The sequence below is a fragment of the Argentina silus genome, assembly GCF_951799395.1.
Source record: "Argentina silus genome assembly, chromosome: 1".
NCBI lineage: Eukaryota > Metazoa > Chordata > Actinopteri > Argentiniformes > Argentinidae > Argentina > Argentina silus.
The window spans coordinates 28,693,339-28,706,920 of record NC_139655.1 but is presented as its reverse complement, the minus strand read 5'-3'; the positions used below and the strand labels follow the sequence as shown (position 1 = coordinate 28,706,920).

Sequence of the window (13,582 nt, the reverse complement as noted above, 5' to 3'; positions counted from 1 at the left end):
CTGCCTGCCCGACCTACCTGCGTGCCCAGTCTACCCTGCCTTCCCCTTCCCCCAATTCCTTTATAAAATACTCTATTATTTTATACCTGTGTTCTGCATCTGGGTTCACTAGCTCTGATTCGTAACAGCTCCATGACAGATTGATCTTGGCCATTCCTTAATAATACATCCTCATAATCAACATCATAGTATAAGAGTAGAAAGAAAAAGACCCAGGCAAAACCAGATGAACGGTGTACAAGGCATAACGTCTTTATTGTTATACACAGAAATATATCTCCAAAGACTTTGCACAAATCAGTGGGGTAACGAACTTTGAGATATCAAAAGTCTCACACAGTTCCTTATCATCTTGTAAAACAGTCAAACAAGTATATCTGCGTCCGTGCGTCCCCCAAATGGTACATAAATTACAACCAATTAGATTTTTGTACTGTCAAATGTTACTGTATGTGCATTACATTACCAATTACAAACAAGTTATATCCATTGTCAAAATACAGGTGTGCAAATCGTTAGAAAAATACCAACTCATACCAGATTCTGGATTGTGCTCTGTAAAAATCCTTACAAATAGTATATAATCTATATATAAATGTTTCCAACATGCAATGTTGCTTTTTAAAAAAATATCCCAAGTACTGCCTGTTTGAAACCCCTCGTAGATACAGCTCTCACCATGCTCTTGTGAAAACGAAGGGAAAAAGAAAAAGAGGCTGTGGACAAGAATAGGTCTCTGGTGAAAAGGGTTGACCTCTACTATTACCTTTGTGTCCTTCACACAGGTAGAAATTAATTATTCTACACAATGTAAAGTTGCCTTCAGATAGTACCATTTTTTAAGGTTAGAAATGTTGCATTGTTTGCTTTTGCTGTTCTTTATCGTAATATCTTTGTACGTAGCAGGCGAAGCAAAAAAAACAAAAAACAAACAACAACGGTATAAGACAGATACTGTAACAGACAACACAATGCCTGAAGAAGCAGTCTCTAAAAGTATTATGGCGTATACTGGCGCTTTTATTTTGTGTTATTGTCAATAGACCATGCAAGCTAGTAATATCCTGACACTAAATTGCAACAAACAAAATATTGCCATTGTCAAGCCCTTTTTACGAAGACCAATACTTGAAACAATACATATCTATCAACTGTATGATGAATAAATAATCAATCTTTGAAGTGATAACAGCAAATGTTACTCATATAAATACTTCACAATTAAATTAAAGAAAATCATGCTGTACCTGCAACAAAGACTACAAACAGTTACAATGAAGTGGCACATTAAAAACCATGTCTCTGATGATTGCAACAGACAAAGTTCCCACACGACACAATTAAGACAAGGACTTCAGCTCTTACGAGGTGTCTTTCCCTCCCCCTTCATCATCTTATTCTGAGGTAAACAGTAGTACTGTTAAAGACATTAAAGGCATCACTCCGAACCATAGGTACCACTTCCGCGTGGCGTCAACCTGAATATATTCAACACCAAGTTTCTCAGAATCAATCCAGGACGTTCACTCTCCGCTCTCACTAACATGCAAGCAGAGACGTAGGCCCCAACACAACAGGTGGTTCAACTAAACTCAGCCAACTGCTTACTTGCTCTTCACAGCTTAATGGTATAACATTGGAAGCAGAGAAGAGTAATGAAAGTAATCTGTCCACGAAATCCCATGCACAATTAATAGTCTAGGCTTATTTTACATTACCATGACATAGTTTTATCTTTTTGATTAAATAAATAACATCATTTATAAGACTTTTCATACTTTTGTACTGTCACAATAGAGCTATGTGTCATCGACAGTGTCATCTTCCCTACTAGCAAACCCAACTGTCAATCAACGCTCTCCCTTCGTCTATTAAAATTATGCTGTTGTTTCCTGGTGTATGATAAAAACTAATTTGTAGGATTTTTGCAATGGTTAAACACTAGAACTCTTTTGTTGGCTAAATATATAATCCATTTTTAAAAAAATAAAACATATTGCACTTTTAATTAAATGAGGATATAATTCTTTTCATTGTGATGACATCATAGAAATAATGATTTTTATCTTAAATTCCAAGATAAAAGGGAATCGACTAATGTCAAGGACGATCAATATCAATTACAAGCAAAGTTTTCCTCTTTTTTAAAACTACATGTCTATGACTGCAGATAACCAACATAAAGAAAACAAGAAAAAACTACAACGAAAAAACGAAACAAAAACAAAAACAAAACGTTGTAAAAACAGTACCATGCACGGGGAGTGTGAGAAAGCAGTGTCTCCTGGGTAATGGTGGGAGGAGCTAGAAAAAGCTGTGATGGTGATTAGGTAACAGAGTAAGACTGGCGAGTGACCGCGCTAGCACTGGCGGCTAATGGTCGTCATGTCCGGTTTCCTGTAGCAAGGATGGCGTCAACATAGAAAGACCAAGACACAACGTCATAACGTCGAAGCACGCTCTCACTGCAACACAGTCCCCTGGCCGCCAAGCTCACATCTCCCCATCAAAACGTCAGACGGTAAAATAGTAAGGCAGCTGTTCGCTCCCGTCATCTAAAAGTGCATCTCCACACTGTTCCAGTAAAGTCAGTCAGTCCTTCTCTGTCCCTGCCAGGGTAGAGGGAGTAGCCGTGCACTACAGAGCCCAGTGCTTGGGTCAGCACACATGTGTGGTTCAATTACTTCATTTTTTTCTGTGTGTGTATGTGTTTTTACCTTTTTTTTCTTATTTTTTTTCAATCCCTAGACAGGACAGTTAGCTTCAGCTTTCACAGGACCCAAAGGAGCACTAAATCATGGGGCAGGGCTGTGGCTGGCCCGTGACGAGGTGGTGGTCCGTCTCTCCTGGCTGTCTCCTGTGTCACGCTGATTCCCAAGCTCCTCCCTCGGCCGCCCCCGAGTCTGACTGGCGCCATTTTGAATTCTAAAGGCCAGCGACGCAACTGCACCAGTTGCCATGGCTTCACTGAGGAGTCAAAACAGGAAGATTTTTGGAACGCAAACTACTTAGGATGAAAAAAACACAGACAAGGCCTAATAAGAACAGACAGCTCCTTAGGATGAATAGAAAATGTACAGAACCTCTTCAACAGAAAAGATTTGAAGAATATTTCAGAAGAATAACAAACATGAGTAAAGAACAAACGTGAAAGGAGCTTACCTGAGACACAGGACCATCATGTCAGGAAGTGGACAAATATGATCGCTAGGCCAATATTCAAAAGCATTACCATAGCAACCAGGATCGAGTTAGGACCCTGCAAGACAACGTTGTGAAAAGTGAGGGACTTTTTTTGTTGCAAGCAATAAACTGCATCTCTTTGAGGAGACAATCAATAGAATCAACTCAGCAAAATCAAAAGAGTTCCATGACATATACTGATACTTTTGGATATTTTTCCCCTGTACTTACTGTCTCCTCCTCTGACACTTCAGCAAGCTCCATACTGGCTCTCTTCATCTCTGCAAGGCTCTTTGGCTTTATGGAATCCTGCTTCCTGAGTTTCTGCTCGCCCTTGCTGCCCTCCCGGCTAGGTGTCGGCTTGAGGGTAGATGCTGTGAAGGACTTAAGTTGAGATGGGGGCATGCGGGCCAGGGTGGCCTGGCTGGGCTCTTCATCCTCTTCTTCAGGCTCCGGGGGTAGGAGTCCCCTCACAGGGTCCTTGACGTAGTAGCTGTGATACTGCGAGTGAACATGGGACTGAACCTGGCCGTTACCAGGGCTGCTCATCACCGCGGAGGCAGCAGGGGCCTGGGGATGGGGCGCGGGGGTGGGCTCAGAGGCCTTAGGGGGCTTAGGAGGGGCCTCCTCCTGTCTCAATGGGGGCGCTTGGGGAGCTCTGGGGGGCTCGGCGATGGAGACTCTTTCGTCTTTACTGATTTTCCTGGAGGGGCGCTCATCTTTGCTGATCTTGCGGCTGGGTTTCTCGTCTTTGCTGACCTTGCGGCTGGATTTGTCCTCTCGGCTGGTTTTGTGGCTGGCACTGCTGTTGGAGAGCTGGGCTTTCTTCTTGCTGTGGGGCGAGGGGGGAGGGGTGGGGACAGGGCTGGTGGCCTGCGAGTGAGGGGGGGTGGTGCCTTTGCTGTGTACGTTGGGGCTCCCCGAGGGGGATTTCTCCTTCTTCTTCTCCTCAATGACCTCCTTAATCTCCACAGGCTCCATGAACTGCTGTTTGATATAGTCAGGACCTGCAGGCCGAGAGGGACAGAACAGCTATTAAAACAAACACTCACATGTTGTGTGTGTGCATATACTATATGCTTATAGGTAGTGACTGAGGCAAGAACACACAGACAGACAGACAGACAGACAGACAGACACACACACACACACACACCCCAACACACACACACACACACACACCCCAACACGCACCCACACACACACACACACACACACACACACTCAAATGTCACGTTAAGTGAAGCACTGATGTCCAAGCCAACGATGACACGAGAGATTACAAATCCCTGAGAGAGTGCCAATTCGTACTGTAATCTCTGACCCAGGGACTGTCCAAGAACGCAGATTAGGAGAGCAGAGCTATCTGCTATAGACTACTACTGCTTGTTTGGAGGGCATAGAGACCTACACTCCCAGATTACAGGCTAACAGCTACAAATCAATTTTAACCATTAACCACCTTTACCCTAACCTTACCCATAACCTTAACCCTGCCCTTCATGAACCTTAACCCTGCCCTTCATGAACTTAACCCTGCCCTTCATGAACTTAATCCTGCCCTTCATGAACTTTACCCTGCCCTTCACACACAGTTGCAGCTCACACAGTGGGCTTGAGTTATACCTCCTCGAGCAGCAAATGTGTATCATTTTACAGGTCTATGCACTTCAATAGCTAGACATTGAGTGTGAATAAGGGAGAGACAACGTATGCAATCGTTCATTTGGCAAGAACGGGTGATTAAGACAAATCTGCTTATCACTAGATGCAGTAGAATCAACATTACATTTGAACATGATTCACATGCCCGAGCATAAATCTACCGATCACTCTATTCCATACAAAATGTGTTTTAATCATTCCATTTCTATCAGCCTATTAAGTACATCCATGAATTTCAGGCCAAATGTAAATACACTGATCCCAGTGGAGATCCGAGAGAGACAGAGAGAGAGAGAGAGCGGGAAAGAGGGAGAGAAAGAGAGAGAGAGAGAGAGAGCGGGAAAGAGGGAGAGAAAGAGAGAGAGAGAGAGAGAGAGAGAGAGAGAGAGAAAGACTGTGTTTACAGAATGGCAGCCTCACAGACTCCCATCAGGCAGTTCAGGACTATGTGGGCGCATCTTTTATCATCCCTCGATCCTTTTATTATTATCCAGTCTCTGTCTTCCAGGAAAGCCACTTTTCACATCTCTTAGAATAAACCTCTCCCCATCACTAACACTCAGGAAACCCATATCTCTCTGAAGGTAAGACGGCGACCTCTATCCTGTTATACAGCCACATAAAGAGTACGGCAACACAAAAGGTACACACTTAGTCCAGAGGCACTTCATGTGGAACTAGAAAAAGAAGTTCCAGAAGAAACTTTGTGGGCTTGCAAAGTGTTATTTTGGTCGTGGGAAAGGTTTAAAGATGTTTCGATAGATAGATAGATTTGCTGGGTAGTTGAAAGAAAGTGAGATTGTCTTATGATGGTTGGTTGGTTGATTGGATGGATAGAATGTTAGATAGATAAATAGATCGATAGGATGAGCCAGGAGTACTTCAGTGGAGTGGGTAGAGAGTTGGTTAGTTGAGTAGTTGAGAGTGGAAGAGTTGGTTGGTTAACTGGATGAGAGTTTTTGGAGTTACAAAAAGCTTAATAGTTTTAAAGGTTTAATGGTTATCAGAAAGCTTTTAACAGGGTAGATGATGATTTTCTGGGTAGTTGAAAGAAAGTGAGATAGGTTGGTTGATTGGATGGATGAATGGATAGATGAGAGAGAGGGTGGATAGACGAGAGAGGAGAGGTATAGAAATATCAAAACAATTAAGAGGTTAATCCGCATGGGTTATACTGACTGAAGCAGTAGTGACTGGTGAAAGGATGATGGCCAGGTAGTTGAAAGGTTAGATAGTTCTAAGGTTGGAAAGATAAAATGTTAGATAGATAGTATGTTAGGATGTCATAGATAGAATGTTAGATAGATAGATAGATAGATGGATAGATAGATAGATAGATAGATAGATGGATAGATAGATAGAATGTTAGATAGATAGATAGATAGATAGATAGATAGATAGATAGATAGATAGATAGATAGATAGATAGATAGATAGATAGGATGAGCCACTCCAGAAGCAAGCCCACTCATAATGATCTATTGTCCTTGCCTGTGTAACGTGTTATGTATTATGTATTCAACCACAGGGATAATAGGGAAATTGTGTTTTTGTTGTATGATCACAGGTTTGTTGCCACTTTGGCTAGATGAGAGTGTGTCATGTGACATTAGCACAATGTGGCTTTGTTTCCTCTGCTTGTTCGCTGCCTGTTTCTGTCTCAGTGACTAATGGGTAGAACAGTAGACAAGGTAATGAGAGCCTGTTTGATTCTCACAATCACATACGGTGCTATTGCAATGACAGAGGGACAAAGACTGCATTTACTTACGTGAAGTGGAAAGTGGCTTTGAAGTTCAGAAAAAAACTCATAATGGACACATGACATATCTTCCATGATGACATGTAATGCACTTTATTTAAGTATCATTGGCCTTTCCTTTGAGGCCTGCCTGTCTCCAAGAATCAACGTTGATTCGATTATGACCTTCATCCTCTCTAGGAATGGGATGTCCATGAAGTAGGGGAGGGAGTACACACTTCAACCCTGAATCAGCATAAACGGGCTTACTAGGAAATCTGACGGCTCAATATCGCTTAAGCCCAAATTATTTTCCCACTGCAGGACATTACTAATTCATTTCATAACAGTAACATCCCCAATAAGACCCACTACAAAGAGACGGGGTGAGGGGGGGGCATTCGAATGTCCGCAGGGCTTAAAATATCTTGTGAGCCTAATTTCACACTATAACTCGATAAGAGTCTGGGCTTCGTGAGTGGTTCCATGCAGTTTCACTGTGTTTGGGGACAGATTCCTCTGAGGGGTTCCAGGCATGCTTCTCAGACAGCAGCAAATCAGTCCCCAGGCCTCTCACCCTAGAGGTCTGCTGCAGAACTGGCAACCAGTCAAAGCACCAGCACTGGTGGCCATTTTAAAAATCACAGACTCACAGAAACTAGCTCAAAACTTCTCTGACTTACTATTAGTGTTTTTAATCTTGTTAGCTTGATCATCTGTCTAATATACTCCAATCTAAATGTATTTGGCTCAGAGGTATGTGTTTGATTATGTATTGTCTGCTTATAATAATATAGAAGTAGGAAAACGATATATATATATATATATATATATATATATACTGAATATGACACAAGCCATCATCTTCACCATGGCCAATGGTGTCATGTTGGGCATAACTGCCCTAAGCCTCCGTTGTAGTTACTGTAGTCTTATTTCTAGTGCCAAGGAATGCTCATCATCATTATCAATCAGTTGGAATGTGTTCTAGAACTCAATTACCCAGAGGTACTGCTTTTATCTGAACATTGATCAGATGGGTAAAGTCTGCTACCCTCAGAGGGTCATTAAAATAGTCCTGGCATCTAATAATAACCAAGAATAACTTATCAAACACCACTCTCCCTACATAAATACATACAAATCTCAGCTTTTTAACTATCAACACTGTACATTATTGTGTATGTTTCCATCTTGTCAAGCCTGAGATTGAATAGTTATAATTAAGCACTAACACACAAGTGGGTGTGCTATATTGTGGGTATCGGAACAGCTGTGATGTGGTCCATTATCCACAATATATAGCCTACCCTCTTGTGTGCAACAATTCTGACAACAACCAATGATGCTAGTGGGGTTTTTACATTATATATTGTGTTGGTTTATGGCCTCTGCCTATAAAAGTAGTTGATACAACTATTACTGTAGTGAGGGACACAGATTGGGTGATAGTTCTGGAATGCATGGTCTAATATGATTGGCATGACAATAAAAGCTAACTAGTCAGTTATGTTTTTGAGGAGTGTAGCAACACTTAACCAAAAATTATCCATTATTGTCAAAATCCTTCTATTGCTCTAGCAATGTTTTAATTATGGCATATGTGTACATTCTGCAAGTGAAAGTGATGAGATGGCAGTGCTGATATTGTGGATATCAGAACGGCTGGAATGTTCCTCGGCCAATCACAATGCTTGATTTGATCAACCCATTGTATAAACAGTCGATATAAAATATCATGATAATACTCGTTCTCATTTCCTTCTATCCTTTATCCCTCTGCCCACTCTTATCTATTCTCTCCATCATCTCTATGGAATTATTAGAGTACAAGCTTTTGTTTCAGCCACAGATGCCAGCTCTAATCTGGTGCACGTTTCCGCTCCAGCGAATGCACAGCCAAATACACACACACACACGTACACACACACACACACACACACACACACACACACACACACACACACACACACACACACACACACACACACACACACACACACACACACACACACACACACACACACACACATACCCTTACGCATACACACACACACACACGCACACACAGCAGCCTAAAGATCGTTTGACCGTTTAGAGCTCAGCGAGTACCTCACCCCTGCTGACCTTAATTTGAGATGAACCGCCTTAATGAGAAATACATTAACCAAAAGGAGGGTAGAGGAAGTGTTTGTGAGGGGGAAGAGGAGGAGGACAAGGAGGAGGAGGACGAGTGTGTGTGAGCGTCTGTTGACTCCGTGAATCAGGTTGGGACTTTCTCTCTTTAGCCTACTGTACATTCAGATAGAGGCACAGCTTTCAGCGTGCAGATATAAGGTCATCAAGCCGAAATAACGCAGTCCATCTCCTGCCAGCAACCAGGGGCTAAATGAAGAGAAACATTTGTACCATCTTCACCATGCTTAACATACAGAGGCTGACAATGAGTGTGCAGCTGACTATGGCCCCAAGGCTGTTTCTGCCATGTGACTCATAATGGCTCACAGTCATGCTTTACATTAAGCTGTCCTAATAACACATAGGAACGAACAATAACATTGTCATTGGAATTCCTGAGCTACGATACAATCGTTTGGAATCTTCAGTAGCAACATGACTGCCATTGAAATGAAAGCTCAGAATTTGTCTGACTACAATATATCTGTGGATGTGTGATTTTTTTTTAATGTTAGTTTCTAAAATGACAAATAAAGCTCTTACGTATGGTCTACTCTTTATAGAATATAATACAAAAATACAATAAATAATGAAATACGTATTATATATGATATATTTCTTTATAGTATGGGCAGACAGTATGCACTGTTCACAGGCAGCCTTTTCTCTCCCTCAATTGAGATGTACTGTATGGTTCAATTAGCAGCATCCAACCAACCAGTCTGTTTTCTCTCCGTTACACACTGGCAGATGGACAGAGGGAGACGTCATTGTTTGGGCAGATTACAGATTATACACGTGTACACACACACACACACACACACACACACACACACACACACACACGTAGGCACAGGCATGCACACACACACACACACACACACACACACACACACAATGAACACTATTATCAGTGATGCAGATAAACCGACAAAGTGCCACGCTCCTCATGCAGTGGCCTGTGGCCCCCTGAGTCACACTTGTTTAGCGAGGTCATTATCTTTCTATTCAATTGTTTTGAACGGGCCAATAAAGGGAGGGCGTTCTGGAGGTGGTCACATGTAGTAACATGTGACAAAGAGAGGTAATCAAGGCTGGATGCGTTAAATAAGGTCTGACTGGCCTTGATTTGATGTCCATCACACATGCAAGTGTATGCATCAGGAGTAATGAAATCAGAAGCCACAGGATGTAGGAGACACTAGTCAATTTTGACTGGCGTTACCGGTATCCCCCCTACACACACATACACATACACACACACACACACACACACACACAAACACACACACACACACACACACACTCACTCAACCCCCCCCCCCCCCCCCTCCCCCCCCACCCCTCCACCTCCATAAGGGTCAGGCTGAAGGAAGGGACAGCTGCTGTGTGTCGACCCCAGCCTGGGCGAAAGCGAGTGAGCTAGATGGGGCCGGGAGGCTGAACTATCCCCCCCCCCTCTCAGCGAGCAGGGATTCCAGCTATGTCTCCATTAGACCCCGGTGAGCACACATCGGCTCCAAATATAGCCCAATTAACGTCACTCCATAAACCACGCCCACGCCCCATACGTCTGCCCTGCCGCCCACCCTCCGGGGTGGTATGTGCGAACCAATCAGAAAAGGTCAGGGTCCTTTTCGCCGTGACCCCCTCTTCCCTTTTGAACAGCACACATCAAACCTGGGTGATAATCTGCCATGAGTCTGAAATGTCAATTACAAATGACAAGGGTTTTAGACGGACGTTTGTTTTTCTTGAGGGAGTTATTGTAGCACTAGAGACTGTGCTACGTGAGAACATTTCCAGGGCGATGGATCTAGACTTGGGGGCGCATGTGTGATTCGATCAGGAGAGTCATATTTGTTTGTTTTGATAGAGGACATTAGGGTTCCATGGCATAACCCAAAGAACCTAAATCTACCTTTTCAATAACAGGCCCTTATATGGTATGAAGTGCATGTTCTGCTCAGTCAAATGTTCTTTACCTCAACAACCAAACAAAAGAAGGACATACAGGGATGTCTTTTAGGTTATCTAGTGAGATATTATCAACAGGACCATTCAATTCAACTGAAGGTTAGAATCTATTATAGATAAGGAGTGTTGAGTGTTCCCTCTCTCTCAGCTCAGGTCACCGTCAGATGTTTTGCCTATGAGCTGAAATGGGTCAAACTGTAAATAGGGGACCTCATTTACACTAAACATGAGACGACCTGCCACAGCAGAACAGATGACCCACTACGTGCGTTACCCACCTAGAAGTAGGCTACACTGATTTACACTCAAAGCAGACTGTCAAAGTTCTAAGAACCCTTTTGGTTTTCAGTGCTAATAGAACAACTTAGTGAAATCGGCAATTCAAGCAGCCAACACAGATCTACTGTATAATGCATTCATATATGTTGACAAAGGGTAATGCATTGAATTACATCAACACAGGGATTACTGCACATGAAACAGTTTTGGCTTTTGGACACCTCTTTCATTCTCAACTAGGCCCTAATTGACTTGTTTGGCTGAGTTGAAGCAAGCAGCACAGATGAGAAGATAACGTGACATGACATAGTCTTCTCATTTACCATCTGACTTATAAGGCCAGGAGGACACTCTCTTTGGAGAGACAACCAACCCAAGCTGCCAAACATTACCGCCTTTTTCCAAAACACAAACAACAAGCCTACCCCGTCCCCGGCCCTGGCCTTGGACCGGCAGGGTATCTCTTAGCCTGCGTAAAGGGACCCGTTTGAATGGTTCTCATTGTCAATCTGTTAGTCAGTCACTATTTTATGGCATCATTTGGCGGGGGGCCACGGGGGGCTAGCTCATAGGCCTAAATATACCACTGGCTGAGGGAGGGTCTCAGCACGTAGTATGGATGGTACCAAGAAGCTAACATGTTAGAGGATCATGAATGAATAGTGGATATGGAAAATGAATACATACCAGGAAGAACACTTAAGCCGAGTATCGAATTGCTTTATAATAAGGGGACAAAAAGATGTTCTCCTTTTTACAACATCATTGAATTTAATAGACTGATCATGTAAGGAATTTTGCAGTGCATTCAGAACCGTTGTATAACACGACCCTTTGTGCTAACCCTAACCCTGACCCTAACAAAGGAAGCCTTCACTACTGTATGTAGTATTGTGTATCAGCCATTTACTTGTAAACCTCACCTTACCTTGTAAATGTGCTAATAGAGTTAGACAACAGCTTTTGTAAGCTACAAGATGGCACTCTTAATTCACCACAGAGAGAATGGTGAGCAGAACTAATGGGATGTTTAAGGGCATCGCCAGTAAAAAAAAACAAAAAAACACACAAAATACACCAAAACACTTCAGACAAATGCACAAAATATATTGACATATTAGGAAGCCTCTGCACATTCAGGATCATTGCAACGTTTTGTTTTGTAATGTATTTGTTGCTAAACTTTCCATTGCAAGACCTTCATCAGAGAATACGATTGAAAGCTTGGCTCAATACATTGAAATAAAAATCTAAAATGTGCTTCTATAATTCGAGACAGATACAAAGAACCCTATCCCACAGCCTTTTCAATGCCTTTTCTTAGTCTGAATACTGGTTTTCTGTCCAAAATACTGTAGCTTCCCGTAGTTTCATGTCCAAACAGGGTCTGTTTTTGTCAAAGCAGAAAGCACAGTGCTTCATTGTGGTCTTAGAAACTTTCCTCAATAGCTGTGGTCTTACATTACATCTGCTCAGAATGCCAGCCTGAGCTTCTCTGCACAGGGCAAACTCATTACTGAGTATTCATAGATACAACCCAGGACCAAGGATGGATGTAAAGATAGACACAACACATCACATCTTTTGAATGAATTACTTCTGAAAAAGACGCCTTCAGTACAAAATAGGGTTGTTTTGCAGAGGCTCTTGCTGAAAATATATGTTATATGAGAGAGAGAGAGAGAGAGAGAGAGAGAGAGAGAGAGAGAGAGAGAGAGAAGAAAGACAGAGATAGAGGGAGAGAGAAAGGGAGAGCAAGAAAGAGGGAAAGAGAGAGAGAGAGAGAGAAAGAAAGAGAGAGAGATAGAGAGAGAGAGAGAGAGAGAGAGAGAGAGAGAGAGAGAGAGAGAAACATGCCACTGAGGGCTATAATCTCTGATAAAGTATTCCTCTTCTTGCACTATTGCTGGCCGGTCTTGAAGGGTCGTGAAATAGAACACCTGCTGCTTCGACTGCTGGCTGCAGTATCTGGGCCTGGGGGGTTCAGTGAGTTTAACAAGGCAGGGAGCGGCAGTATGTGTTACCTAAGTAGTAGATGTGTGAAGGTGTGTGAAGTTAGCAGCATGGGGGCCTTCTGGCCTATACAGGCAGGTCTATACAGGTTGCATGACACAGGTGCATGACTCAGGTGTTATCTCTTAGCTTTGTACGGTTGCAGTCGCTGTGAATTGTCCTTCTTGTCCCTCTCTAATTGGTCAGTGGGTGTGGTGCATTTAGAGGTCAGCTTCTATCCAATATCTATCAACCGACTGAGTGGTTAGAGGAGTGGTTAGAGGAGAGGTTAGAGGAGAGGTTAGAGGAGAGGTTAGAGGAGAGGTTAGAGGAGCGGTTAGAGGAGAGGTTAGAGGAGAGGTTAGAGGAGAGGTTAGAGGAGAGGTTAGAGGAGCGGTTAGAGGAGAGGTTAGAGGAGAGGTCAGAGGAGCGGTTAGAGGAGAGGTCAGAGGAGCGGTTAGAGGAGAGGTTAGAGGAGAGGTCAGAGGAGCGGTTAGAGGAGAGGTCAGAGGAGCGGTCAGAGGAGAGGTCAGAGGAGAGGTTAGAGGAGAGGTTGAGTGGTTAGAG

General features: G+C 43.0%; 1 protein-coding gene across 1 annotated transcript in view; it reads right to left on the bottom strand.

Moving 5' to 3' along the window:
• Window positions 1-229: 229 nt before the first annotated feature.
• Window positions 230-13,582, bottom strand: part of jph1a (junctophilin 1a) — a 34,185-nt gene continuing 20,832 nt past the window's right edge. The window contains exons 5-7 of the mRNA XM_083676695.1: window positions 3,415-4,190; window positions 3,163-3,259; window positions 230-2,967 (exon numbers count right to left, since the gene is read on the bottom strand). Of these exons, the coding sequence (XP_083532821.1) occupies window positions 3,179-3,259; window positions 3,415-4,190 (857 nt within the window). The 3' untranslated portion in view covers window positions 230-2,967; window positions 3,163-3,178. The remainder of the gene's footprint in view (window positions 2,968-3,162; window positions 3,260-3,414; window positions 4,191-13,582) is intronic.